The 27404-nt window shown below is 31.6% G+C and overlaps 1 protein-coding gene across 1 annotated transcript in view; it reads left to right on the top strand.

Moving 5' to 3' along the window:
- Atg7 (Autophagy-related 7) overlaps positions 1-27404 on the top strand; it is a 53552-nt gene that overhangs the window by 6238 nt on the left and 19910 nt on the right. The window contains exons 3-7 of the mRNA XM_067277951.1: positions 17727-17781; positions 18580-18697; positions 18767-18844; positions 23430-23546; positions 26175-26306. Of these exons, the coding sequence (XP_067134052.1) occupies positions 17727-17781; positions 18580-18697; positions 18767-18844; positions 23430-23546; positions 26175-26306 (500 nt within the window). The remainder of the gene's footprint in view (positions 1-17726; positions 17782-18579; positions 18698-18766; positions 18845-23429; positions 23547-26174; positions 26307-27404) is intronic.

The raw sequence follows: 27404 nt of genomic DNA, 5'->3' as shown, positions 1-27404 counted from the left end.
TATAGTTACAAATGTTTAGAAATCTTCGAAGTACTCCCCTTGTTTATCTACATGTTTTTTCCAGCAATTTTCCCAGGCACGGTACATGCCCTGGAAGGCCTCAACAGGAACCTCGTTCAGAGTGGTCATCACGGTGGCTTGGATCGTCTCAATGCTGTCAAAACGGTGTTATTTGAGGCAGTCTTAATCCTCGGAAACAAAAAGAAGTCTGCCAGAGCCAAGTCGGGACTGTAAAGGGGCTGGGACAGAGTTGCCAAGTTGTGCTTTGCCAGGAACTCGCAGACGTGCAGAGCAGTGTGGCTGGGAGTATTGTCATGATGGAACACCCAGCGATCTCTTTTCACACACGAAGGTCCCTTTTTCTCAATCTTTCAAGAACATTCACATAGTAGGCAGCATTGACAGTCTGTCCTGGAGGTACAAACTCACATTTTCGTCACATTTTGGTGCTGGTTGATGGCCATCCAGAGTGTGGGTTGTCAGACACCTCTTCCTGGCCCTCCTTAACCTATCTGATGTTGAAATTCTTTTTCGTTGCCTGTGACGCCATGTTGAATTTTGTTGGTGTTAAGCCTAACAAAAATTAATTGTTTTTAAAAAAAGTAATAGTGGCTATTTTATCGTTCAAAATTATTATTTTATTTTGCACAAACAAAATAAATATATTGAAAAATACAAAAACAAAAAAATTATATTTCAAAAGTTCATTTTAATATAAAAATTATGACACATAGCAACATCTAGTATCAAAAATGTTCCGATGAGTAACGAGTATATTCATGGTCAACAGGTTAGGTCAAATGAGGTCAACAAGAGCATATTTGGGAACACGGGACAGGTTAAACATCTTCAACAATCTTGAAACTTGCGAAGACGATAGAGCAGAGTTCCCATAGGGTTGTTAAATCAATTGATTGGTATTGGTATAACTTTTGCTGAGTTTGGCGCAGAACTTGATCGTGTACCATTGTTCAATCGTTTGCTCCATTGCGCATCATGACATGGTCTTTAAGACAAGTTTCACAAAATCAATGATACTGACACAACCACTGCTTGGAGCAGATTGACCTTAGGCACATTGCAAAGCCAAGCATCCCCCTCATCTAGCCCAAGTGATCTGAATGTGCTGCTATGCACAGTTACTTCACAATAAAATTACTTGCATTACTTTATGAACACACCTTGTACAGTATCTGTTAAAGTCCCATATTCTCTATTGGGTTAAGATCTGGGCTCTAGGCAGGCCAGTTCACAGATTTTGCTCATTAATCATTGTTTTGTAGAATTGAACTGTGTATGAAGGTATTTTCATCCCGAAATATCATTTTTATCCCTCCAAGAAGTGCTCCAAATGACAGCAAATGATGTTTGACTGTTTCCTGTTAATTTTCTGAGTTTTGATTTCCTTCAAGAATTGACGGAGAAGTCATTGAACTCAAATGTTTCTCAAATCATTAAAGATTTACCACCTTGATGTCTATTGAAAAATGTTCTTGTCTCTATTCATCTAGCTATCAGGACTGTTTAAATTTCATTTTTTTCTAATTGTTTAATATAATGTTTAACCATTAATCCTCACAGATAATGACATAGTTAAGTAGCCATTTTGTGGAAAGCATGAGGTTGCTATTGAAGTGCAAAAAAGATCTAATCTACATTTTGTATGTTTATATTGTAAGTACCTGATGCAACTCCTATTAAAATCCCCTCATATAAAAAAAACCTTATTTTATCTTGAATCAAGATTATTGTCAACAGATTTGATGTCCCAATTTGAAATCAGTGGTCCTGTTTTCAAATTATTATTGTTATTTTGGTCACTTTTCATTTTTTACAAAAACTATGTAAATTAGTCTGATTTGACTTTGTTGACACTAGGGTTTTTCATTTCCCGGTATTTTGCTTGTCCCGGAATTCCAGGATAAAAGTGAACTTTTTCCCGGGAACCTGGGAATTCCCGGGACAAAATTAATTATTTTTAAGATATACAAATTATCATGAAATCAAATAATATAATTATTTTTTGTCTTTTAAAGTAATTTAATATGTTCTGCAACCTCCAAAGTCATATTAATAATTCTGTGTAAGATATATATTAAAAATTTCCTTTGAATTACATAGAAATTTTCACAAATAGAAAAAATTTATTAAAGTTTGCTGGAAATTGCATATAACAACAACAACAAAATGCTTTGAATTGAGTTAAAAATAAAAAATATGAACTTAGATCAAACTTCTAACTTAGAAGGTAATTTTTGTTTTTTAATTAAAATATAATACAAAATATTGTAAATTTTTATAAGATTTTAAAAAGCAAAGATGGTCAATACAGTACTCCGATCACTCAATCTAATTCTTATTTTAGTAATGAAAAGTCTTGCTACCGAGAATGCCTTTTCCGATTTAATTGATGTGATTGGAATTGTGTTTAATGCATTTAAGAGAAGACAAATATTATGTGTTTTTCACCTGTATCCTGAAAGATTTCTAGTTTGTTTTCGAGATTGTAGTACTATTTTTGTTCTCTAGTATTATTGATTTGTCTACATCGACTGCTTTAATAGAAACATCATAGCTCAATAATTCGGCAGTTCGTTTGTCTTTAATAATCAGCTTTATGAAGAAAAACTTCATACTTGCAGATTTTGTACTCGTTTGTACTCTGACCCAATTTGCACAACTTGGTGTTACGCAGTTATGGAAGCGACTGGGCATAGTTAAAAATTAAGACAACATAAGCACAATTATTACAGATATTATAGGTAAAGAATTTTGAGAGTCCTGCCACAAATAACCTATGTATTGATTATTGACCATTTGTGATGTGACATAATGAGTAAAAATTAAAAAAAACTAATAAGTAGGTTTAAAATTAATAAATACAATGTATTCTGGCAATTTATGAGTTAATTATACTTTCTATTTGCAAAATTTCCTCATCCTTAACACAAAATAAGAAAAAAAAAGTGAATTTTTAAGAAATTTGTGGGATTTCCTGGGTTAAAAAAACAACCGAGATCCCGTGATCCCATTTGAGAAACCCTAGTTGTCGCTTATTTAGGAATTTTTATTAATTTTTAATAAAATAAAAATTTTCACAATGCTATGTGAAACTTTTTTAAACTTGATGTATGAACAGAACAATAATATACAGTAGATCCCCCTATAACACGGTAGATACGTTCTGTGTTATATGAATTTCGTGTTGTACAAGTCACTTAGATTTTACAAATACATCAGCCGTTCACAGCCTGTCACTTGTGCAGTTTAGGAGGTATGGCTGTTTGAAAGGTTTTCTTCCATAAAATTAATCGATTCTAGACTAATTTGACTCGAACATTTCCAAAACACGTATAATTTTTTGGGAATAATCCATATAAACTATGCTATAAACAAAAAGTTGTAGGAATACTTACCGAGTGCGCACCGTTCGAAGACATCATTGCTTAAGCTTGTTTTCATCACGGAGTGGCTCATCGAACGGCGGATGCATTTCCTGATAAGTTATTCTTTCTGCAAAAAATTCGCTGAGCTTTGGTGACATCATTAATAGAAATATAATTTTTATTGCCATTGAATAATAAATGTTTTCTAGTAAGTTCGCTACTCATTTAAACTCAATGGTTTGTGCAATGTCCACTATTGGTCCAGATTTGACCAATCCTGTCGAGACACAAGTTGGCCATAACAATCTGTCTCATTCTTTTATCATGTTATACAAACCTCTTTTAGCATGTTATACGAGCACGATTGCAATTTTTTCGCTGTGTTATATGAATCCGTCTTATGTGAACCCGTGTTATAGGTGAGTCTACTGTAATCTTTTTACATTAAAAAGGCAGTTTTGCCTACTTTATTTAAGACTTCATCAGTTAAACAATATTCAAACAATATGATCAGTACAACTTCAAAAAATGTTTTAGAAATTTAAAAAGTTGCATTTCAAAAGAAAAAGTATATCACAACATCAAGATTACACATTTATTATTTATTTAAATGTATTTACTTACTGTAGATGGGGAAAAATATTTTTAAGATATTTACAGAGAAATGTATAATTTTAGATATATTCACAATTGATTGTTAATTGATCTGTTTAAGAGCACACATTTCTTTAAATTGGGATCCAACTACACTGAGGAATACAAAAGTTATGCTATTTTTCTATATTTATATACATCTTGTGAAGTTTATCACTTTAGTGGCCATAAAAATCACTCCCAGGCTCTGGTAAAAAGGTCTGGGGAGAAACTGAGTTTCATAAAGTTTAGCACAAGAAACTATATTTGTAGTGCAAAAGTTCTGCAACATTTTATAATTTAGCATGCAAAAAAAAAGGCTCATACTCATAGGACATGTATTTGTTAGTCCGGTTAAATTGCTGTTTTATGATTTGTTTTTAGAAGAGGTTTGCAAGCCATTTTCTTTAGAATGATATTGTAACATTTCCTAATATGTCTATGAATTGTGTCATTAAATACTTCAATGCCAACATGCCTCTTTATTTGATGTAAAAACATTTTTTGAGTTGATGCCACTCTCAAAATCTGCCTGTTAGTTATCATACTTGTTATATGTGGTCTTTCACATTGTGGCTTTGCTTTATAACTTCCATCACTGGTCAGTACACAATAAATGCCACATTTAGATCATTGTACAGCGAAATTTCTGCAACAGATTTCAACTTTAATACCCTGCAAACCTTCTCTTGTGAATTGCAAAGACTTTGGCATTATAACTTGATGAAAACGATCCTTTTACTTTTATACTGATCCTATGAAACACCATTTTAATTAACTGATCAGACAGTACTTAAAACTTGCATAAAATGACACGTGCCTAAACTTTTGCAACAGTGATTTTTCTATAATTTTTTGAAATATGTAGTTTTTCCAAAAATTTTTTTAAGTTTTATCCATTGAAATGACACTGTTTGATTACTTCATATGACTAATTACTGCTCAGTTAATTTGCATGTTTTTCCTTTTAATTTTATTACCACATTCTATTCATGCCTAAATTTTTGAGACAGACTGTACTTAATGTTAATGTAAGTCTGTGTGAAATTCTTAAATTATAGAATTTGTTTAAATATATTATATTCAAGAAAGTAATGTTAATATTAAATGTATAATATGAAGTAATTTATAAAGAGACTGTTCTAAAATAACATATGTATATATTTATAAAACTATTAAAATATTTGCTATAATATGTAGGTATGGTTATCATTGATGTGTTTGCATAAATTTAGATATATTTTTTATTAAAGTTGCTATCAAAGTTTTATGTATAAGTAAACTATAGTAAAAGATAAAGAAAGTAATCAATTAATTAATATTTTCTTTAATTTTTTTAATGTATATTTGATATATGACAGTCTGTTTCATTTATACAGGGTGGTGAGAACTGAGTGCACAATAATCATACCACATGAATCCTTGTTGAAAACCAATCAAACAAGTCAGTTTCATTTTTCAGTGGGACATTCCATTCTGGAGACATTGATGCCAAAAGTTTTATGACTTCACATCTAGCATAAAGAGAGAAATCAGAAGTAACACTTACAAAAAGAAGTTACAAGGTATTTATTAACTTGTGGCATAACTGATTACATCATAATAAGTGTTCAGAATGACCTCTGCCTAGTGAGGAACAAGCAGTTGCTCATCAAAGAATACTCCTTTGTGCACATTGTATCATGTATTATTGTAGTGAAAGCCATGTGCAAGGGGGCTGGCTACTTGATCTTTCTAGGAGTCTGTTTTCCATCTGTAAACAAGTGCTTTGAGATGTCCTCTACCATAAAAACTAGTCTATAGGTAGTGCTGGAAACTCCAAGAATGTCAAAAGGTTACTTTGATGGTTTTAGCAGTAAATTTTGAATGATCGAAAGTGACGTCATAAAACTTTCAGCAAGAATACTTCCAGAATGGTATGTCCAATCAAAAAACAGGACTAGAGTTTTTTGGTTGGTTTTTGACAAGGAATCCTGTGATATGCTTAGTGTGTGCTCAGTTCTAACCACCAAGTATACATTGTAATAAATCTTGTAAACTAGTGAATTGAATAAATGATAACAGTTCAAGCCTCTTCCAGTACAAATATTTTATTTATTGAATGTTTTTGGCTTTCTAGATAGCTATCCTCAGGATCAAGTATTAACTGATTGAAATATGGAACAATTTTTAAATTAAAAAATTTATAAAATTTATTTTAAATATTTATTTGTTATTAAACATTCATAATGTTTTATTAAATCAAATATACATTATTTTTATTAATATATCATGTTAACTTATATCATAATATGCTAATGTTATGTTAATAACATAACTTGGAATAAGTTTATAAAAAAAGTTTTGACATTATTATGAAAACTGAAAGGTTTAGACAAATGTACGAAGGCTATTTTTTAAATAAGGCCGTTTTTTAATAAGAAGAAAAATATTGTAAATATCGTTAAAATATATTTTTTTCCATATTCTACATACTTTTATCTACTTTTCTACATAATTTCCATTTTGTTTAAACATTTGTCATACCGCTCAACAATTTTTTGAATTCCGACTTCAAAGAAATCCGCCGCCTATCAAGAAGCCCAATCCACGACTGCAGTTTTCACTTCTTCTTCGTCGTTGAAATGTTGACCACCAAGGAACTCCTTTAAGTATCGAAACAAGTGAAAATCGCTGGGTGCAAGGGGTCTGGACTGTGTGGATGATCGTATCGAGTCAAAACAATAAAGCACTGTTTAATCTTTTTGTTTTGTGATCATCAGAAAGCAGTCTTGGAATGCACCGAGAACACAATTTTCGATAATTCAGTTTCTCCAAAACAATGGTATACAAAACTGATCTTGAAATCTGTGGAAATTCAATTGATAACGTTGAAATCGTGAATCGTCGGTCCTTTCGAATTTTGTTATCCACATCACGAATCAAATCTTCAGAAATCAGAGAAGGTCGGCCAGGGCGTGGCTCATCATGCACATTAACTCACCCATCCTTGAACATTCTTACCCATTTTCGAACTTTACTGTCACTCATAGCATTATCACCGTAAACTTCGCAAATCTGACGGTGAATTTCTGCTGCTGCCAAGTTTCTTGCAATCAAGAATCGAATAACAGATCGTATCTCACAGTCGGTGGGAGACCCAATTTTCTTAAACATTTTAAACTTCTACAACTCAGCATACAGACCGGCGATATGGCTGCAAATGGCGTCAAAACACGCGCCAAGCTTGCTTGTGTAAAGTGTGAAGCGCGATAGGAATACACAGACACGTGAATTCAATTAAAACAAATTTAATTTCGCGATTAATAATATATACAAATAAGTTCTTTGTGGATTCCCTCAGTCCAATTTCTCTTGTTGTCTGATTGTAACAATAAAACCCGCGCGATTCTTAACTAACTTAAACCTAAAAGGATAGAAAAGTATAAAAGTAGGAAGTGAGAAGAATTGATAGGATAGTGGGGTACCCTTGTTCTCGCTGAACTCCGATGCTGGCTGGTGGTTTATTCTGCGTATCTCTGGGTTCGTCAACGTTGTAAAAATACCTTTTAGGATAATTTCTTGTCAGTGTCTTTGACTCTACGGTCCGGATCCTCACCTCACGGCTCTCTATTCGGCCCTCGTAGAATTCCGTCTCACGAGCTCGCCGTTCTCGTCCGTGCTTCTTCTTGTCCGGCCGGGGAAAAAGTGACTCTTCGATGACCCAGATTTTACTCGTCCTCCACTCGAACTCTTTGTTCCACACGACCCCCTGGTGGGTGGGGAGTGGGAAGCCCGCGTTCCCAGAAGCCAGAACAATGGACAAAGGAAATTAGAAAGAAGGGTTAAGAAGGAGAGAAAATTATTAAAACTAATTAAATCTAAAATTCATATGTACAAAAATATGGCGTACAGCCACATACGCCCCCATCGGAAAGGCTCAAAGTCCATGATGGAGTTTGTAGTAGTCTACTCTCCTTTTCCGAAGGTGGTATCGACCCTCGCTTGCGGGAACAGCTTGATGCTCGTCATCCGATTCAAGGGGATTCTCTGGTGATGCATCGTCTTCTTGTCGCCTGATAGATGTCATCGGCTGTCTCCTGTACTGTAATGCAATCTCATCACCTCCATCATCATCGGACATATTCGGGGAATCATTGTTGTTGGGTCGGTAATGGTTTCGACCCTTATATACAGCATATGAATAATATGGTTTCAAACGATCGAAATGCACAGTACAATTTTTTCTTTCCATCACTACCACCCAACTCTGCGGTTACTGGACCTAAAATTCTCGTAATACGGAAAGGACCCGAATACTTAGGGGAAAATTTCCCGAACTTCCTACTCTGGTGCTTGCATAACAGCCACACTCTCTCACCAGCACTAAAGTTACGCCCTTTCCTTTTTGTATTGCACCGCTGACATGTCCTACACACCCTCACTACCGATCGGACTATCGATTGTAGGCCCCGTATGTAGTAATGCCTGCCAACAGTATTACAAGTCTTCTCTATGCCCAAGTGCCCCCCAAGGCCAGACTCATGGAACGCTCTAACAACCTCCTCACCCATTTTCTGACCTACACATATCCGCTTCCAGTTATAAAGTCCATCTCTTCCTGGTTTAACGTGGACTAACACACCTCCTTCCAACTGGAATTCTGGCTGGACACCCTTTCCGGCAAGACCCTGATGCATGTTCCTTTGAGCTTTCGCAAGACCTAGTTTCATTTTTTTTAAAAAATCGTCCTCCATTTGTGATTCTACTACTCTATGGTGGAAACTGGGACTATGCATAAAAAGATCGGTGTTTTTCAAATCTTCGACCCCCTCCGAAGACAAACCGGGATACTTATCGAGGACGCGAGTCACCTGATTTTCGTCATTAGCTTTTGTAGTTCCTGGGGTTATGGCGGTGTCAATCGGAGTACAACTTAAGCAATCGAAATACATGATCGATGGGCGAGGACTATGGTTCAACACTCTAGCTTCACGGTTTATGAATGTACATCCATCAATTATCAATGACGGGACTAAATTGATAACATCCATCCCCAAAATCCCTTGGTATTCTAGCCTATCCGGGAATTCCATACAACAAAGGGAAGCAGGTATTATCGCATCCTTGTAGCTTATGGATCCCTTTAGGACTTCCTTACATGTGGAGATCGTGCCGTTGATACCTCTGATATGGGTGATCTCACCCCTTCTTGAACTTTGGAAAGACTTAGCTATTTTCGCGTTTCGAGTCAGCGCTATATCAACTAAAGACCTTTCTGCACCAGAGTCAATTAAGAACTTAATCTCTATCCCTGCTACCCTGCCACTTATTAACGGGAGTCCCCTCTCCGAAGGTGAAAATTCGGTCAATTTAAATGTGAGGATGGGAACGCGACACTGACCCTGATCGGGTTCCCGGGCTGGTTTCAATTCCGAACTTTTTCTTTTGGGGCATTTCCGAGCCAAGTGATTTGGGCTATTGCAAATGAAACAAAGTCTGCCGTTAACATTAGGCGACATAATAGTCTGGGTCGGGTTTTCGGCCATCTTGGAAACTATTTCGAACAGGGTCTTCAACCCTTTTTCTAAACTAGCCAATCGATCCTCATCCTTTAGAGTATTTTTAGGGCTCACTCCAGGACGTGTACATTCAGCACCCACTTCGCTCTGGAAGTTATGACAGACCGTTTTGAGGTCGCTAGGATTACTACATTCCCTTTCTAGCTCTTCCTCCCTTTCAGCGTATTCAAAGGCTTTCTCTAAGGTAGCAGGTTCCCTGCGACACACGTGACTTCTGATACTTATGTCTAATCCCCTGATGAACCTCTCCTTGATAATCTCGTCTCTGAATGTCGCGATATTTGGGTTACTCCGGATAGCCCTAGACATTATGGTTCTAGTCCTAATGATATATTCACTGACTAATTCCTTTCCTCCTTGCCTCAAATTTAATAATTGATCGAGTAAGCCCCTTCCTTCCCTTCGTGCTTCTGGAAACATTTAATTAGGTCTTGCTCAATTTCCTTAAACGTTGGTGCAGGCGTTTGCTCCAATAAACAAAAGAAAGTGTTTAATGGTTCCCCCTTTAGTTTAGCTTGCAACGCAGCCACCTTAACCTCGTCCCCCCATTGGGCTAACTTAGCCACATTATCAATGGTTCTAAATAGTTGATTTATATTTACCGTGTCGTTAGGCGAATTCGAGAAAGTGGGGATCATCCCTAAGAATCCAGTAACCACGAGTGGTGGGTTCTCACTGTGGCTTTCGGCCACTAAACTCATACTGGGAGTACCTTTGTCCTCCATATACCTTACAACGATGACTGATAATCAGTACAGCTATACAGAGAATTGGATCGACGAGGAGGGAATCCTGTCGCGGACGCCAATGTAAAGTGTGAAGCGCGATAGGAATACACAGACACGTGAATTCAATTAAAACAAATTTAATTTCGCGATTAATAATATATACAAATAAGTTCTTTGTGGATTCCCTCAGTCCAATTTCTCTTGTTGTCTGATTGTAACAATAAAACCCGCGCGATTCTTAACTAACTTAAACCTAAAAGGATAGAAAAGTATAAAAGTAGGAAGTGAGAAGAATTGATAGGATAGTGGGGTACCCTTGTTCTCGCTGAACTCCGATGCTGGCTGGTGGTTTATTCTGCGTATCTCTGGGTTCGTCAACGTTGTAAAAATACCTTTTAGGATAATTTCTTGTCAGTGTCTTTGACTCTACGGTCCGGATCCTCACCTCACGGCTCTCTATTCGGCCCTCGTAGAATTCCGTCTCACGAGCTCGCCGTTCTCGTCCGTGCTTCTTCTTGTCCGGCCGGGGAAAAAGTGACTCTTCGATGACCCAGATTTTACTCGTCCTCCACTCGAACTCTTTGTTCCACACGACCCCCTGGTGGGTGGGGAGTGGGAAGCCCGCGTTCCCAGAAGCCAGAACAATGGACAAAGGAATTAGAAAGAAGGGTTAAGAAGGAGAGAAAATTATTAAAACTAATTAAATCTAAAATTCATATGTACAAAAATATGGCGTACAGCCACACTTGGAACAGAAGCGTATGCATACTGCTGTGATTGCGCATTATTCTCACTTTCATTCACAAACGGACCTTATTTAAAAAATAGCCTTCGTAATTTATTTTGAACATATAATTTTATTGTTGTTTGGAAAATATCATCTCCCTTTACCTTAACAGAAAATATTAAATATTTTGTGTAATTCCACTCCAACAAATGATTGAAATTTTTTAATTTTCTGTTTTGACCATGTTTATTTATTACATTACTCATAGACTGCATTTGCTGGATGGTCTGAAAATTGAAGTAATTATTCCAGCAATTCTCAAACCTGTTTATAAGATAGTGTTTGTGTTTGATCACAAAACCAACTCTTTGAACTGATATTACCATGATATAAATGGTCAAGTGCTAAAACTCACCTGATATCAGTTTAGATAAGCATGAGATTGAGAATAGCTAAATAATTTACAGTACATTTAAATGTATTTTTCTAATACCACTCATTGAACTTTCAGTTTTAAAAAGTCTTATGAAGATATATTAGATGATAATATATAAATGATAAGATTATTATAGAAGAATAAAAATTAATATTATCAAAATCCAATATAGAATATTTATCAGTTAAATATTTATCATATTTATCAATGTGTAAATTAATAATTGATATATTAGTTTTATTCTTATATCTTATAATACAATTGAGATGGATTGATGATGATGATGATAAGTGCAGTCTAAACGGTTAGGAGTTGAAAATTGAAATTTGGTTAGGATAGGTCACGAGAACATACACTAAAAAGGGATTTTTCCAGATTTCCCTTCATAGGGGAGAGGGAGAGGATTAAGGCTCACTCTGAAGAACTTGGCTTCTACTGTACTATTTTAGATGTGGTTTTTTGCATTTTTGACTGCATTTAATGGAGTACCATGTGGGGATGAAAGAAGTGTATTCCTTAACAATGGAAGTGTTAAGAGAAAGCGACGTGCAAGATTTACAGGTGCAGATGTGGTTTTTTGCATTTTTGCGGGAAATCGAACATATTTTTAGACCCATCTAAAAATTCTCTAATTAGTCTGGAAACAGGGGGACCTAATTCTTGCATTCTGTGAAAACAGGTAAGATTGGCTATAATGTAATAATCTTAATTTTCACTATCGTTACTTTTTGCTGACAACGCCGGGCTTATTTGCTAGTAGTTATATAAACAAATTTATTTATTAGTGAATATACTGTATTTCCTGTAATAATCACCCACCTAACTTTTATTGCGAGATAAACTTCACCAGTTTACCCAGTGGCACACCTGTGAGGGGTCCTGGGGCCCTGACCCCATCCAAAGAAAAAGGAAAAAACCAGTAGAAAATTTTTCAAAAATCTTTTCCTAATTAAAATTTGTTGTTTTATTTATATTCTGTGGTGTCTTCTATTTCTATACTATTTATGAATTAGTGGTCACATAAGGTGAGAATTTTATTGAATTTGCATTTAAAAATTTTTATCTGTTCAACTTGTCTCTCCAAGAGTAAATCTCGAGTGCATCATTGAGTTGACCTAAATGTACCAGTATATTAGTTGGTATTCAATATTATCAAATAATCAACTATCAATACAGTATGTTCCAATATCAAAGTTGGAAAATGAATACTAGCTAATGTTGTCCATGTTTGACATATTGATATTGGCAATTATCAAAATTTATACAGTTAAGGTACTTTATTCAAATTATCTTTTATATATTTTCATGATATTTCAATTTAACTGATTTTACATTAGTTTTATGTCTTTTTCTGGAATCATGCTATTTTCTTCCTTACAATGTCAATATTTTTTTACTCCAATAATCAATCATCAAAAATGAAAAATTACCCTATTACAGTATGTATGGTGTGTCTTAATTTTTCAGAGCTCTGTTCATTGTCTAATTCTTTATTGAGTATATAATCTATTTTTTTTTTTTTTTAATTTTCTCAATAATTTATTATTTAGTTTCATAACATAATCAATATTATTTATAAGTGAATTAAGCAATTTGTAATCTTTGTTCCTTAAAGTCATAAAACATTATAATTGGGCTGCAATTTGAACAAATTGCAGGCCTATAAATTCTCACTATCATCCATCCATTCATCTGTTTTTCCTTAATCTCAAGAACAACATTAGATAGATGAACAATGAGACCAGATATGGAAACCTTAGGGGTAGGATCCAAATTGGAAAATCATGTTATTTCAATTCAAAAATTTTCTTCTGAAAGGTGTTAGATAGATGACTGGCATGACTCTATTGTTAAAGAAAAGTACGATGTACAGGGGCAGGCCACTACTAATTTGAGGGGGAGAGCATATATTTTAAATTAAATGAATTAAAAATATGACTAAAAATTGCAGTCTGGCATTGTGACAATGTCACAATAAATAATTGCTCATTTATTTCAGTTTGTTTATTTTATATTCAATTTAAGATATATTTACTTATTTCACAAGAACTGTAGCAGAATTAAAATAGACTTATATATTAATAAATAAATATTTTGTTGAATTTTCTGAAAAATAATTTCATAAAATTGTTGCTTCACTAGTGATAAATGTTGATTGCTGGATGGCTGAGGCAGTAAGGCATCAGTCTACTGCTCTGGGGTCTGGGATTGAGACAACCCCAGGAATTTTTTAGAGGGTCATTTGTTCCAGATATGTCAGGCCTAGTCCTCATCACCTGCCACTCTCATTGTGAGTTTGGTTGAATCCATAATGACCATTATTAAAAAGCCCTGGTAGTATCCACAGGACAAAATGAGTCAAAAATTAAAAAAATAGTTATGAATATATATTGAAATGTAGTTAGAAGTGATTAGTTATGAATATAATTATAAAATGATTAATACTTTTAGTTTAATAATAATATTGGGACCTTGAATAAGTTCTCGCTGGTTTTTCGTAAAAATTAATGCTTTATTTAAAAAAAGTCATAAAAAACATGTCACTGAAAGTATTGTCCATCACTAGCCACTACTTTCTCCCATCATTCTGGCAGCATTTGAATTCCACGTCGAAAAAATGACACGTCTTTTGAGGCTATCCAAGAATCAACCCAATTTTTGGCATCTTCATAAGAATGGAAGTGCTGCTCAGCCAAGCCATGTGCCATCGATCGGAACAAGTGATAATCAGAAGGGGCAATGTCTGGTGAATACGGCAGGTGGGGTAGGACTTCCCATTTAAGTGTTTCCAAGTAGGTTTTCACCGGTTGTGCAACATGTGGCCGAGCATTGTCATGTTGCAAAATCACTTTGTCATATCTCTGCTCGTATAGTGGCCATTTTTCCTTTAATGCTTGGCTCAAACGCATCAATTGTAGTCGATAGTGATCTGTGGTATGATGATGGTTTCATTTGGTTTGAGCAGCTCATAATAAATTACACCTAGCTGATCCCACCAAATGCAGAGCAGAAGCTTTGAACCATGGATATTCGGCTTTGTCGATGATGTTGATGCATGGCCAGGCTTACCCCACAATTTTCTACGCTTAGGATTATCATAGTGAATCCACTTTTCATCCACAGTCACGATACGATGCAGAAAACCTTTCCTTTTCTGTCGTTGAAGCAGCTGTTCACACGTGAAAAGACGCCGTTCAACGTCTCTTGGCTTCAACTTGTACGGCACCCAATGTCCTTGCTTTTGAATCATTCCTAATCCTTTCAAACGTTTTGAAACTGTTGTGTGATCAACTCCTAATGATTCTGCAAGTTCAGCTAGCATCTGACATGAATCTTCATGAAGTAATGCCTCCAATTCCTCGTCTTCAAACTTTTTTGGTTCGCCAGAACGTTTTTTATCTTCGACGTCAAAATCATTATTTTTGAAGCATCTAAACCAGTGATTCTTAACCTGGTCGATATCACCCCCTGGGGGGCGATCGAAAACTTACAGTGGGCGATTATTTGACTATATCGCTTTTGGGGGGCAATAGTCATTTTGCATGGGCGAAATCATTTTGAATACCCGCTTGCAGTGATGGGCCGCTGCATTTTTATATTGCGTTGCGAAAGAAGCGAATAAAACATTTTGTAAAACAATATTGTTATCCTTTGGTATTTAATTGCTACAATGTATATTCAATGTTTTATATGTTTCCCTAATGGGCAAAATTAATTGGACTGTGAATACAAAGTTGCATCGTACAGTCCGGTATTGCAATCCCTAGTGCGTATGTCTTAGATTCGCTTTGCGTGTGCAACGATTTCAATCATTTGGTCGAGCAGTCAGTAATGAGTATTATTAAATTTGAATTTTAATGTGATCTGTTGTGCTCTCGCCATATATGATATTTGCATTATTTTTAAAATAAACGTATTTCATTTTGTTCCGTATATCATAGGTAAGTTAATTATTACTTATAGGAGAGAGTTGCCATATGCATACTGGTCACCTAATGCGTATTAGGTCATTTATTTCTAAGCAAAGGCTTTATATTGTAAGTTCTAATTAAATCGATAAAGTAGGAACAAAAATCACATTTGTAAATTAAATTAAATTTATAACTAATAAATGTTATTCTACTATTGTTCCTTTCAAATTTCTTTGGATATATCTTACTAACGCCTAATGTCATCTACCTTATATTAGGGATTATCGTACAATTTTTATCAGTTAAAATTTATAGGGGGGCGAATTAAGAAGCGGGTCTTACAAAGGGGGCGTTTGGTCCAGAAAGGTTGAGAAACACTGATCTAAACCAATCTCTGCATGATGTTTCCGACAGAGCATGGTCACTGTAAGTCTCAACAAGAATTCTGTGTGCTTCAACTGCAGATTTTTTTTGAATAAAATAGTGCAATAAAATTCCCCGCAAATACTCTTTTTTTTGGCACGAAATGCGACATTTTTAACACCACGAAAAAAAGTTGTTTACACTTCGGTGAAATGACATATACTGATTTTCAAGGTTGCTTATTGTACTTCCTTACAGATGCGTCACCATCTAAAAATACACACACACAGTTCTGGTAACGCCACCTGTTGTAAAACAGCGAGAACTTATTCAAGGTCCCAATAATAATTAATAATTTTTTTTATAATTTTACTAATTCTTCAATATACTTAAAATATATAGTAAATATTTGTAAGAATAAAGAAAAGTTATAGTTTATAAATAATCTTTTTTAATTGTGGAAAACTTTAATTATTATTATTATAAAAAAATGATTCATTTAAAATATTACACTGTTATCAATTTAATGAAGTCATTGTCAGTGTCTGGTTTATATCTATGACACAGTCAAATGAAATATAGCAGAGGCCAATAAAAGATAGAAATCAACTTACATATTAATAATCACCATTGTTACAAGACACTTCTCCTACTGTGACAATGGATGCCATGTTTAAAAAATTCCCTTAGCTGAGATCAAACCCATTTCTGGACTTTTCGGCGTTGACAAATTTATTGCCTTTCACACTTTTCTTCAGGTCTCCAAAATTATGGAAAGTTGAAGGATGACAAGTTTGGGCTATAGGGCAAATGATTCAGTGTTTCTCACTTGAATAGTGTCAATTAATCTTTTGTTCTGTGGACAATATGGGATGCGCATTATCATTCAACAAAATGACACTTTGTCAAATGACCTGGACATTTCTTTTTGAGGCTAGTATACAGGTTGCAGGGTGATTGGGTACTGCTCAGTATTAACTATGTGACCATGCTCAAGGAATTTCACAACAACAGGTTCCTGATAATCAAAGAAAAATGACAAAATGACATTCCTTTGCACTTGACTGAGTATTGAACTTTTTGGGCTGCAGAGATGACATATGCTTTCATTACATGCTTGATTGACAAGTTTCAGGCTTGTAGTGGTAACGTCAAGACTCATCACCTGCCACTATACAATTTGAGAATGCATCACTCTCTTACAAAACTTCCTCTAGGCAATGAGTTTGTGTTGGATGCTGTGATACAGGAGGCTGTTCAGAATTTGGTTCAATTATAGGCAAGGAAATTTTATGAACATGGCTTCTGTTGTCTGTCACAATAGAAGAAGGATATTGTAAAGAATGGGGACTATTAACATTCAAGTTTATTTCTGTCTTTTATTGGCTTCCATTATAAATTTCATTTGAGTGCTCCTCATATATTCAAAGCTCTTAAAATATTTGCCAAAATTACATGAAAATTACTTATTCATATAACTAAACTATTTATTTTTAGTTGGATTTTCATATTAAAACTAGTTAAATTTGCAGACATTTGAATTTTATTTAATTTCTTTAAACTAATAAAGATTTAAATTATTACATAAAAAAAATAAATAAAATTTTTGTTTAAATATCTATATCTTCAAGTTATACTGGATGAGAAGTCTGATCTGCTGTTGAAAAGTTTTTCAGTTACTGGAGTTAATCATTAAGTAATTAATTTGTAATGAAATAATAATATCAGTTGAAAATTTTGTTTTTTCCTATATTTTGAAATATAATAAATATATAATATAATATGATAATTAAAAATATCTTTAGCATTGCTATCTTTGTTAAGCTAATTTTTAAATTTACAGAATGATACATACAATTTGACAAAAGTTAATTTTTACATAAAGAAAAACAAACACTTTCTGAAATAATTTTCTAAAAATAAAATGTTGATTTTATATAGAAAAAATTTGTTATTAATTTGCGTATTTTTATTGTTTTAGGAGAAGCTCCAGGACTAGTACCTCTTGCAAATGTGGATTATACAGCATTTGATGAGTATGTTTCTTATTATATGTTTAGACATATTCATTCTTCATGAAAAATTTTAATGATACTAATTTGAAGTAATGAGTCATTTGTTTTAATTTAATATTATTGTTTTTTTCTTTTCATCTGAATGAATATATTTGATATAAAGCATAAAATACGTATTTATGGAATTGATAGTTATTTTAATAATGTAAGAAGATATTTAAGTGTTAATTTATTTTATTTAAAATTTTATTGTTGCAATAAAATAAAAAAAACAATCTGTCTAAATGTTAATTAGATATTGTTTAAGATAATTTTAAATAATTTATTGGAAAAATTCCAATCAATAATTTCAGATTTTTCTAAGAATCATTGTGAGATTTTTAAATTAAAATATGAGTCAATATCAGGGAAGGAAAAATTTTAAAATTTATAGTGACAAAACAGACAAAAAATTTTTAATCTAATTTGTATTTAAATCTAAAATTTCAGTTTCTGTGTCTAGAAATTCAATGGTTTATTTTTATACTGGTTAATCATAATTAAAATACCCCTATTCAATGTTGTCTATAGTGATATTTAGCAGTCCAAATGCAATTAAATTTGATATGGTGACATTTCAGGACATATGGAAGACACTTTTGTAAAATTCATAGTAGTGCCAAAATAAACTTGTACATATAAATGAATGTCTTGTACAAATACAGCTGCTTGCAGCATCAAAGTACTGTGGTACCTGATACTGCATTTATTTTATAATAATAATTAAATTTGAATAATTACTTTTTAAAAATTACTAAAATAATGTTTGATTTTTTATAGTAATTATCAAGTTCCTCCAAAAAGTTTTTTAATATCAGGAACACTGTATAATACAAATACTATTGAAGAATTTAAACAAAAAGATAAAACGGATCTAATTGAAAAAACTGGCAAAAAAGTATTAAATTTTTTTTTTCAAATTAATAGTATTAATATGAATATTTCTAACATGTTTATTATATTTTAGATATGGGATGATATAGTCAGTGGTGATGTGTTTAAAGATCCTTCTCTACTATCTTGTTTCTTATGTTTAACACATGCAGTAAGTACCAAGATATAATAGCTTTGTGTTTTTATATTTATATTCTTTAATTGTATTAATATTTTTGGTAAACAAATGTGACAAATGTGCACATAAATAGGATATTTATAATAATTTATAACGTTTATGCTTAGTTTTACTGACATTTTAAACTTTGTCATTGTAAACTATGAGCATTCTAACTTGATCATTATAATTAAAGTATTATCTGTTACTGAAAAAATATTTAACTTGTAAAGAGTTAAATATTTTTTCAGCAACAGATAATACTTTACATATTACATAAACGAATGCACATGCACATTAATAAAAAGCTTGTATATATATACACAATGGGTGATCGGTTAACGAACAGTTCAGGCTACGAACAAATCAGATAACAAAGACTTTCATGAAAGATTTTAATGTTTGGATAATGAACATCTCACAGAACAAACACAAGTAGAAGCAACATAAAATAATGAATACTGATTGGTCTTCCCTTGTCTTCAGGCAACAATTTGAAACTTCTCAGAGCACAGGCAACGTCGATGTCGATGCTCAACCTGGTATATACTGATTGGATAGTATTTCTCCAAACTTTGAAACTCACCTTGTAATTCCAGCCTTTTATTTTTCTGACAGAAAGAATTTTTTTTATAGTATTTGCGAGACTGTCAGGTGGGTACTCGTTAAGTTTTGCGTCGGTTTTTATTTTTGAAAGGTGAGAGTATAATAGAAAAGGTAGAGAGTGGGCAGAAAATGTCTGATGTTGCTGGGCAGTATGGCTTAAACAGGTCTACAGTAGGCTGCAGTTCAATCTTAGCTAAGAAAGATACAGTATAATCAAGAAGACTCAAGCAGCTAAAGGAGTAACAAAAATCACATCTGAGAAATAAAGAACATTGAAGAGTTCATAATGGAACCTGAAACTGATCTGATGACAGAACAACACCAAGAAACTCGGCGAGATATGTTTTCTTCTGAAAAAGAAGATTAATGCTGATATCTGCTATTAAAGAGTTTTGAAGTGGGAGGATGTCAGAACAATGGTCTTAGAATGGCAACCAAACCAGGTTGAGGTTAATAAGCTTAGGGATTTCTACAATGACAATGCTATTAAATACTTTCAAAAAATCCCAAAGAAGAGAGAAAAGCAATAGACATTGGACAGATTATTTAATGCTTCACAAACAGAAAAAACATGACAGATAAAAATGTAAGACTGTATACATGTATTTTTATTATTACATATAAATAAATGTAGTAAGAAAGTATATAATTTTTTATTTTTGGGGTCTTCAGAACAGATTAATCAAATTCCCAAAAAATCTATGATAAATCGATAATCAGTTAATGAACAATTCAGATAGTGAACACAGTCTTGGAATGCCCACTGTATCTTTTTTATTAATGTGCATGTGCATTTGTTTATGTAAGTAAAGAGTTAAATATTTTTATGAAGTCTGTATATATATAGACTTCATAAAAGAAATTAATTTAAAGGTTAATTTTCATTGCATTTTTCATTTAATGTAATTTAAAAAATGAAAATTGCATAGGAAAGGTAATCAAGATGACATATTAGACAGTGTTTGACTTAATTTTGTTAGATTTACTTAGCATTACAGACAATGATTATTATGATAGTAGTTGATCTAAATTTTAAACAATACATATCACTTTTTACAATTTTTGAAATACTGATTATTATATTGAATTCTCCAGCAATGAATTTGCTTCTAACTCTAACTCCACAGTCCTGGTTCTCATTATATTGTGCCACTTTTTCAAGATTGTTTCTGTTCTTCAGAAGTAAGCCCAATAAAGACTGCAAGATTTTCAACTGGACTGCAGCCTTTCTTTGGCACATTTTTGGGAGATTATTATAACATTCTAAATTCTTCAAGTTATCCTTCAAAAATACAGTCAAATTTTGTTTATATGTTTCTCAGTTATATGACACTTGCAATTATACAATAAATATTTTTTTCATGGCATTTTCTCTATTATAAAATACTCCAATTATATGTTTTTCATTTATACAATTTTGCACTTACATGCCATAAGTTTTGATACCCTACAGCAGGGATGGTGAACCTTTTTGAGTCTACGTGCCATATTGTAAGCATACTTAGCTTTAAAGATGTTAATGCGTGCCAAAGTCTTAGATTTCGAATAATGATATTTGAAGAAATTAAACGAATACGCTTTAATTCGAATAAATGTAAAAAATCTGATTGGAAAAAGGATGATCAGGTGATAAACAGAAAGGATGATTGAAAAGGACAGAAATCATATGATACATTACGTGCCAGATGATTTCTCTTACGTGCCACAGGTTCGCCACCCCTGCCCTATAGTACTTTTTCTCACTTATGAATTAATCACTTTGAAATAGAAAATTTTAAAAAAAATGAAAAAGTGAATTATGTAGTCACTTCAGCATAATCCACACAGACAATGATTTTCCAGAAGATTCAAAAACCAAAGTGAATAATATGTAACATATCATCACATGTTATGTATTGCTTTTTCTGACCCTGCAATTTTTATGTCAATATGATCTAACCTGTAGAATGACTTCATTTTTTTCAAATGCATTTCAGTAGAAAGAGACAATCAATGTCACATACTGGTACAATTTGTAACAAGTCCATTAAAAAAAAAGAAAACAAAAACAGAAACAAACAAAATTTGATCAAATTTCTTCTAAAAGTACATCACTTAATTTCATATTGTTTTACTTTTCCTTTTATATGTTGTTCAAATGTATTAAACATTAGTATAGTAAATTGAAACTTCTTTGTTAAGAATTAAATGTACAAATTCAGTTGTACAGTATTAATTTGTACTGTACTGTACTTTTGTGATGGTTATATTTCCTTTGGAAGTAATTCAAAGGTGGTTTCATTTGTGCATTTTTCTACTTATACAATATTTTTCTGTTTCCTTGAAAAATCCATAAATGGTATTCAATTTTAGCTCATTACTTCTCCTGTTGAGTACTTTATCCATGATACTGAACAATAAAACTTACCGTCTGTAAAATACAATGGCATGGGATGAGGCCTGGAGCTTCTTTTATACTGTAAATGTACCATTCTAAACACATATACATGTACTCAGACAGTAGATATATAGTGTGATAGTCTTGGTAATGTCCAAATTGCTACTGATCAACAGTTTCAGATTTTTCCCATCTGTTTGTGTAAGTATCTGCTCTCTTAGGAGAGATTGAGAACTGAAGTACAAACTAACAGGTGTACAGACCACCTACAGATGTCTTAAATAGCTTACACTGGTATTCCCAGTATGTAATTTGTCATAAACTGATCATATTAAATGACAAATTTTTCATAGAAAATGTATGAATATCTTGGGACTCTGAAAATGATCACAATCAGAGACTGATGACAAAAAATGTGATTTTAATAAGTGATGTCCAGTATAATATAAAATAGATTTTTACACTAAATGTAAAACATGAAGCAAATGAATCAAAGTGCAGTACCGTCTATGTTATCTGTAGTTAAATTATATTAGCAAAATGACAGAAATGATAACAGAATATGTAGTGTGTGAACAAGGAGAAACATTGGACAGTTAAAGTAAAGCTATTGTTTTAAATGTATATAATTATTTTCGTCCAAAAAATTTACTTTATAGTGATGAAAAGAACAAGCGTTTATAGCCAGCTAGCATTACAATTATAGAGTCATGTCTTAATTGTCAATGAGATTGATTAACTGCTCATAAAAAATGACTTTGAAAAGTTCATCTTTCATTTGATAGACTATAAAAAATATATAATAATAGTAAACACTAAATTAAATGTGAAAAAATTAAATATAAAAAGTTTTAATGTTGTGAACATGCATTAAGTGAATTCAAGTCTACCACTCAGCTTCTAAACAGAACCTTTTCTATATAATAACTCTCAGAATACAGATGGAAAATTATTGAAGAGATGAGTTTTTAAGATGAAGGTTTAAGTAGGAGTGTGTAATAATATCAATTAAAATATGTAGAAAATGAATGGGATAGAATTATAGGCAAAGCATGCATATGTATGTCTTAGTAGTTTCGGGGAAAAATCATAATGACAAATTGAATATGTCTGTGGCATGCAAAGAATTTTTCACTTTTTTTTTTTTTTTTTAAATCTTCTTGATAACTTTAGATGAAGGAAATACTGTTGGATGAGTTTGTAATTGAAAGTTAAAATTGGCAGGTAATCGATATCATAAACTACATTTACTTTTAACTTGACCTTCAAACACAGATAACCTATTGAAATTTATAATTAAAATTTTGTACTTGTAAAAAAAAAATTTTTTTTTAATAACTCAGTTTTGATGCTTTGTGACAAATGTCAATAACTTTTCATTTTGAGCATTATATAAGTGAGGCATATTTGAAATTTAACAGTTTAATAATCTCAATATTTACTGTTTGTTATATTTAAAGCTAAAACATCTAGACACTAAAAATCATAGGTATAAATATGTTATAACTTATACAATTTTTAGTGCCTAGATTCCTAGTTTTAGTTTTATTGCATTATTTATATCAAATTTTAAACTAATTCAAATGAAATTTATAGGATTTGAAGAAATATCATTTTTATTATTGGTTTGCATTTCCTGCCCTTCGATATCCTGAAACTACATATGTAATAGATGATTCAGTAACGTTGGACAAATACTTCACCATTCAACAGGTTTGTATCCTGCATATGTGAATAAAAGTTTAAATATGTTTAAGCAAAATTAACTGGAAAAAACATTAAGAGATTAAGCATTGTGATTTAATGAAGTTACAAAATTATTATGAAATAATTTTAAATTTGAGATTTTAACTTCTTTTATAGTTAGTTTTTAATTTGTTAATTATTACAGTACAATATCTTTCATTTAATAATTTATTAATTGAAAACCTAGCTATCATTTGCCTTCAGCAATTAATATTGTGTTTTTGGGACAAAACATTGTGTTTTTCCCAACTTATAAAGTACTATTTTTTAAATAAAAACACTTAGATTTAAATTGTTAATAAAATAAAAAATATTTATTCATCCTAAAATTATTTATAATAAAATGTTTATGATATCTGTTCATATTTCAGAGAAATAATTCTATTAAAGTAGACATGTGATATGTCTATTTTAATAGTATTTTAGTAAAATTTGGTTTAGCTGTTTGTACTATCAAAAGTCATGTAATAATTTTTTTGATTTTAGTATCTGAATATCTGATAATGTTTTGATTTGAATACAGTACTTGTATTTAAAAAATGCAAAACTGTACTTACTATAAAGCAAAGGTCTTATTTTTAATTCATAAATATTTGAGATTTGTTCTCAATCTTTAGATGAGAATTAGTTTTGAATGATTTTAGATTTAAACATTTAATCATTTGCATGTTAGGAAGACCAATTTTTCTAAATTAAATTAAATAAGCATAAGCAAAAGAACTAAGCTAACATTTAAGTTAATTCTTACGGAACATTTGATCTTCTTAATAATATCCTAATGCTTAAATGTTTAAATCAAAAATGTTTTGAAAATAATTGCCATCTAATGAGGAAGAAGAATAAATCTCCACAGACATTCATGAAATAAAAAAAAAGAAAAAGATTCTGCTTTACAAAAGATTCGTTTTTTATGTATAATTTTAATAATATTCTAGCTATAAAATATAACTCTTTAAAATATTATTCTTTAAATAAAATCTCAATGTTTTATAAGCTATCTTATCACAATTTTTAAAATGTAATACTTGATACAGAACAACTTTATAATATAATCTTACTATATTTGCAACTCTTTGGGTATGGATGAAAAAAATAAATTTAATAGTTAGATCACTTCACAAATTGAACACTGAAAATATTTTATGTTAATTGTCATGGGGTTTTTAAAAATTACAATTTTTTTTTTATTAAGTTATGCACAAAACATTAAAAAAATGTTTTCATATCGAAAAGAAAATAATATGCATGCAATATAATTGTGAAAAAATAAAATTGTTAACAATTTTTAAAATTTTTTGTTGTTTGACAAGAAAAATATTTTTTTTTTTTTTTATGTCTGAGTACAAGATACATAGTTCCATATGAGGACCTCAGTTACCATACTTTAAAATGGCAGTAATTGAAGAGTTTAGTATTATCAATCATAGTATTTTCTCAAGATTTTATATGGCATTGTGAATTTCCTTAAAACAGATGAAGAGCATTTTCACATATCAGGTTATGTAAACAAATAAAAATTTTTGTTTCTGAGCAGCTGAAAATCCACAGTAGCATCAAAGTGAAAAACTGACTTTAGTGACATATCTTAGGTCATTGGAGTTTCTTTGAAGATAATTAAATTGTTACAGTTAAATTTATTCACTGCATAAAAAGGTTTTGAAAATTTTCCAAATCCAAGTTACATCATCATGAAATTGATTTCTCTATCATATGGTTTCAACAAGTTGGGATAATTACTCACATGGTGAGCGCATTAATGGATCTGATCACAGAAAATGTTTCTACAGCATGTTTTATGGTATGATGATATTCAATGCCTGCATAATTTATCCATTTGTGATTACCTTTCAGATATCCAAAGAAAGTAAAGTGAATGCCCTATAGAAGGAGTTTTGAAAATCTGAAGGAAAGAAGACAAGGTGAAATTTTAATAATCCCAGAGAACATTAAAACAGTGAGTGGTGCAGAATTTCTAAGCAAGATTTCAAGAATGTATGAATTATGGAAGACAATGAGAAAGTAAACAAATGAAATGTGAACTATGTGAAATAAAATGGTATTAATGTTATTTCTTGTGTTAGTAATCATTAAACATGAATATTAAATTTCACTTTAATTAAATTTGAAAATTTTTGGGTCTCTCTACCATACCCCATAGACCTCTGTTGTTACTATCTGAGTAATATATTCGCCATTGCTATACTTAAAAATTTAATTTAAACAAATGGTTTAAGATATTTTATAAAGCATTGTGTTTTTATTCAAAGAAAATAGTTTTATCACTTTTTTACAGTGACAATAAAAATTTTGCAGCTATATATCTTATTATTTCCTAAAAATATACAGTTTATAACCATAATTAAATATTTAATAAAAATTTTTTCTGTAATCAATAATTAATTATCGTAATAATAAACAAATATTGCATGCATCTGGTAAATTTTGTTTCTGTCAATATTTTTAGGCATTAAAATAATAATTTTACATTTTTTTCATTAATGTTTGTTTTATTTTAATTTATAAATTTTATTTAAATAAAAAGTAAATAAATAATAATTTTATAAATATTTTGAAAATTTTTCACTTATTATATAGATTGAACAATTGCAAGAAGGAATAGGAAAATTATCTTGTCAAGCTTATTTTTTAGTTTATGTTTCAACAGATGGAAATATTTCTGTTGTTCCTCTTAGAGACTATCATATAATTAGTGGAGAGCCAGGAAAGGTAAATAAATTCTAAATTATTTTTTAAGAAAACTATTGAAGTAAAACTGTGTTTGATTTAATAGTTTTGTATTTAGAATATAAATTGTTCTGTTAAATTGTAAATATATATTATAAAAATAATACATTGTTTTTATTGTAGTTTATCACATGGAAGCATGACAAATGTTTTAATTGGTTAACCTAAAGATGAAATTTTATTCTTTTCACATATTAAGATGATATCGACAAATCACAATGTATCAAATAAATAATATATATGTATGTATGTGGTAGAATCAAAGATAAGCTGAACATTTAAGTTAATATTACAAATATTTACAGAAGACCTTCTTCAAAATAAGCATCTTCTGCAGTTACCCACTTCTGCCAACATTCATAACACTTATTAAAACAGTCTTGTAGCCTGTTTTATATTAACTCCTTGAGTACAGTTATAGTAGTACTTTTTACTTCTACTGATTTGAATCTGTGATCCTTTAGTAGAATTTTTATTTTGGTGAAGATATGAAAGTCTGCAGTGAGTGAGGAGAATGTATAAGTACAGGTATTTGTTTTGTCAGATATTAATTAATTAGGAAAGAGTGATGTACTGGGATGTTGCCATGTATTGAAATATAGCTTGTTTTTTATTATTATTGTGAGGTTTATGCTGAAAGCGTTGTCAAAGCCACTGTATAGAGATGTTGAGATACTATAAGTTAATATACAAAATAGCCAATACTAAAAGCAGCATCCTTGCTGATAGGAAACTGTACTAAAATTAGATGGAAAAGGACCCAAAAGTTGGTTATATAAGGCAATAGAGAAATTTTGTATCACTTCACTCACAAGTCACCAATTATGGAATAACAGTAAAACCAGATCAAGTATAAAACTTTAAACAACAAAGATTTGGGAATGAAAATGAGCAATTATTTATTGTGACATTGTCGCAATGCCGGGCTGCAATTTTTAATCATATTTTTATTTTATTTAATTTAAAATATATGCTCGCCACTAGGGTTTCTCAAACAGGATTCCAGCTGTTTTTTTAACCCAGGAAATTCTTCTCATCCCAGGAAATCCCGCAAATTTCTTAAAAGTTTTATCTTGAGGA

This window comes from Centruroides vittatus, unplaced genomic scaffold, assembly GCF_030686945.1.
Source record: "Centruroides vittatus isolate TY-2023 unplaced genomic scaffold, ASM3068694v2 contig_784, whole genome shotgun sequence".
NCBI lineage: Eukaryota > Metazoa > Arthropoda > Arachnida > Scorpiones > Buthidae > Centruroides > Centruroides vittatus.
Note: the sequence above shows the minus strand (reverse complement) of the source record. Positions and strands in the feature narration are given on the sequence as shown.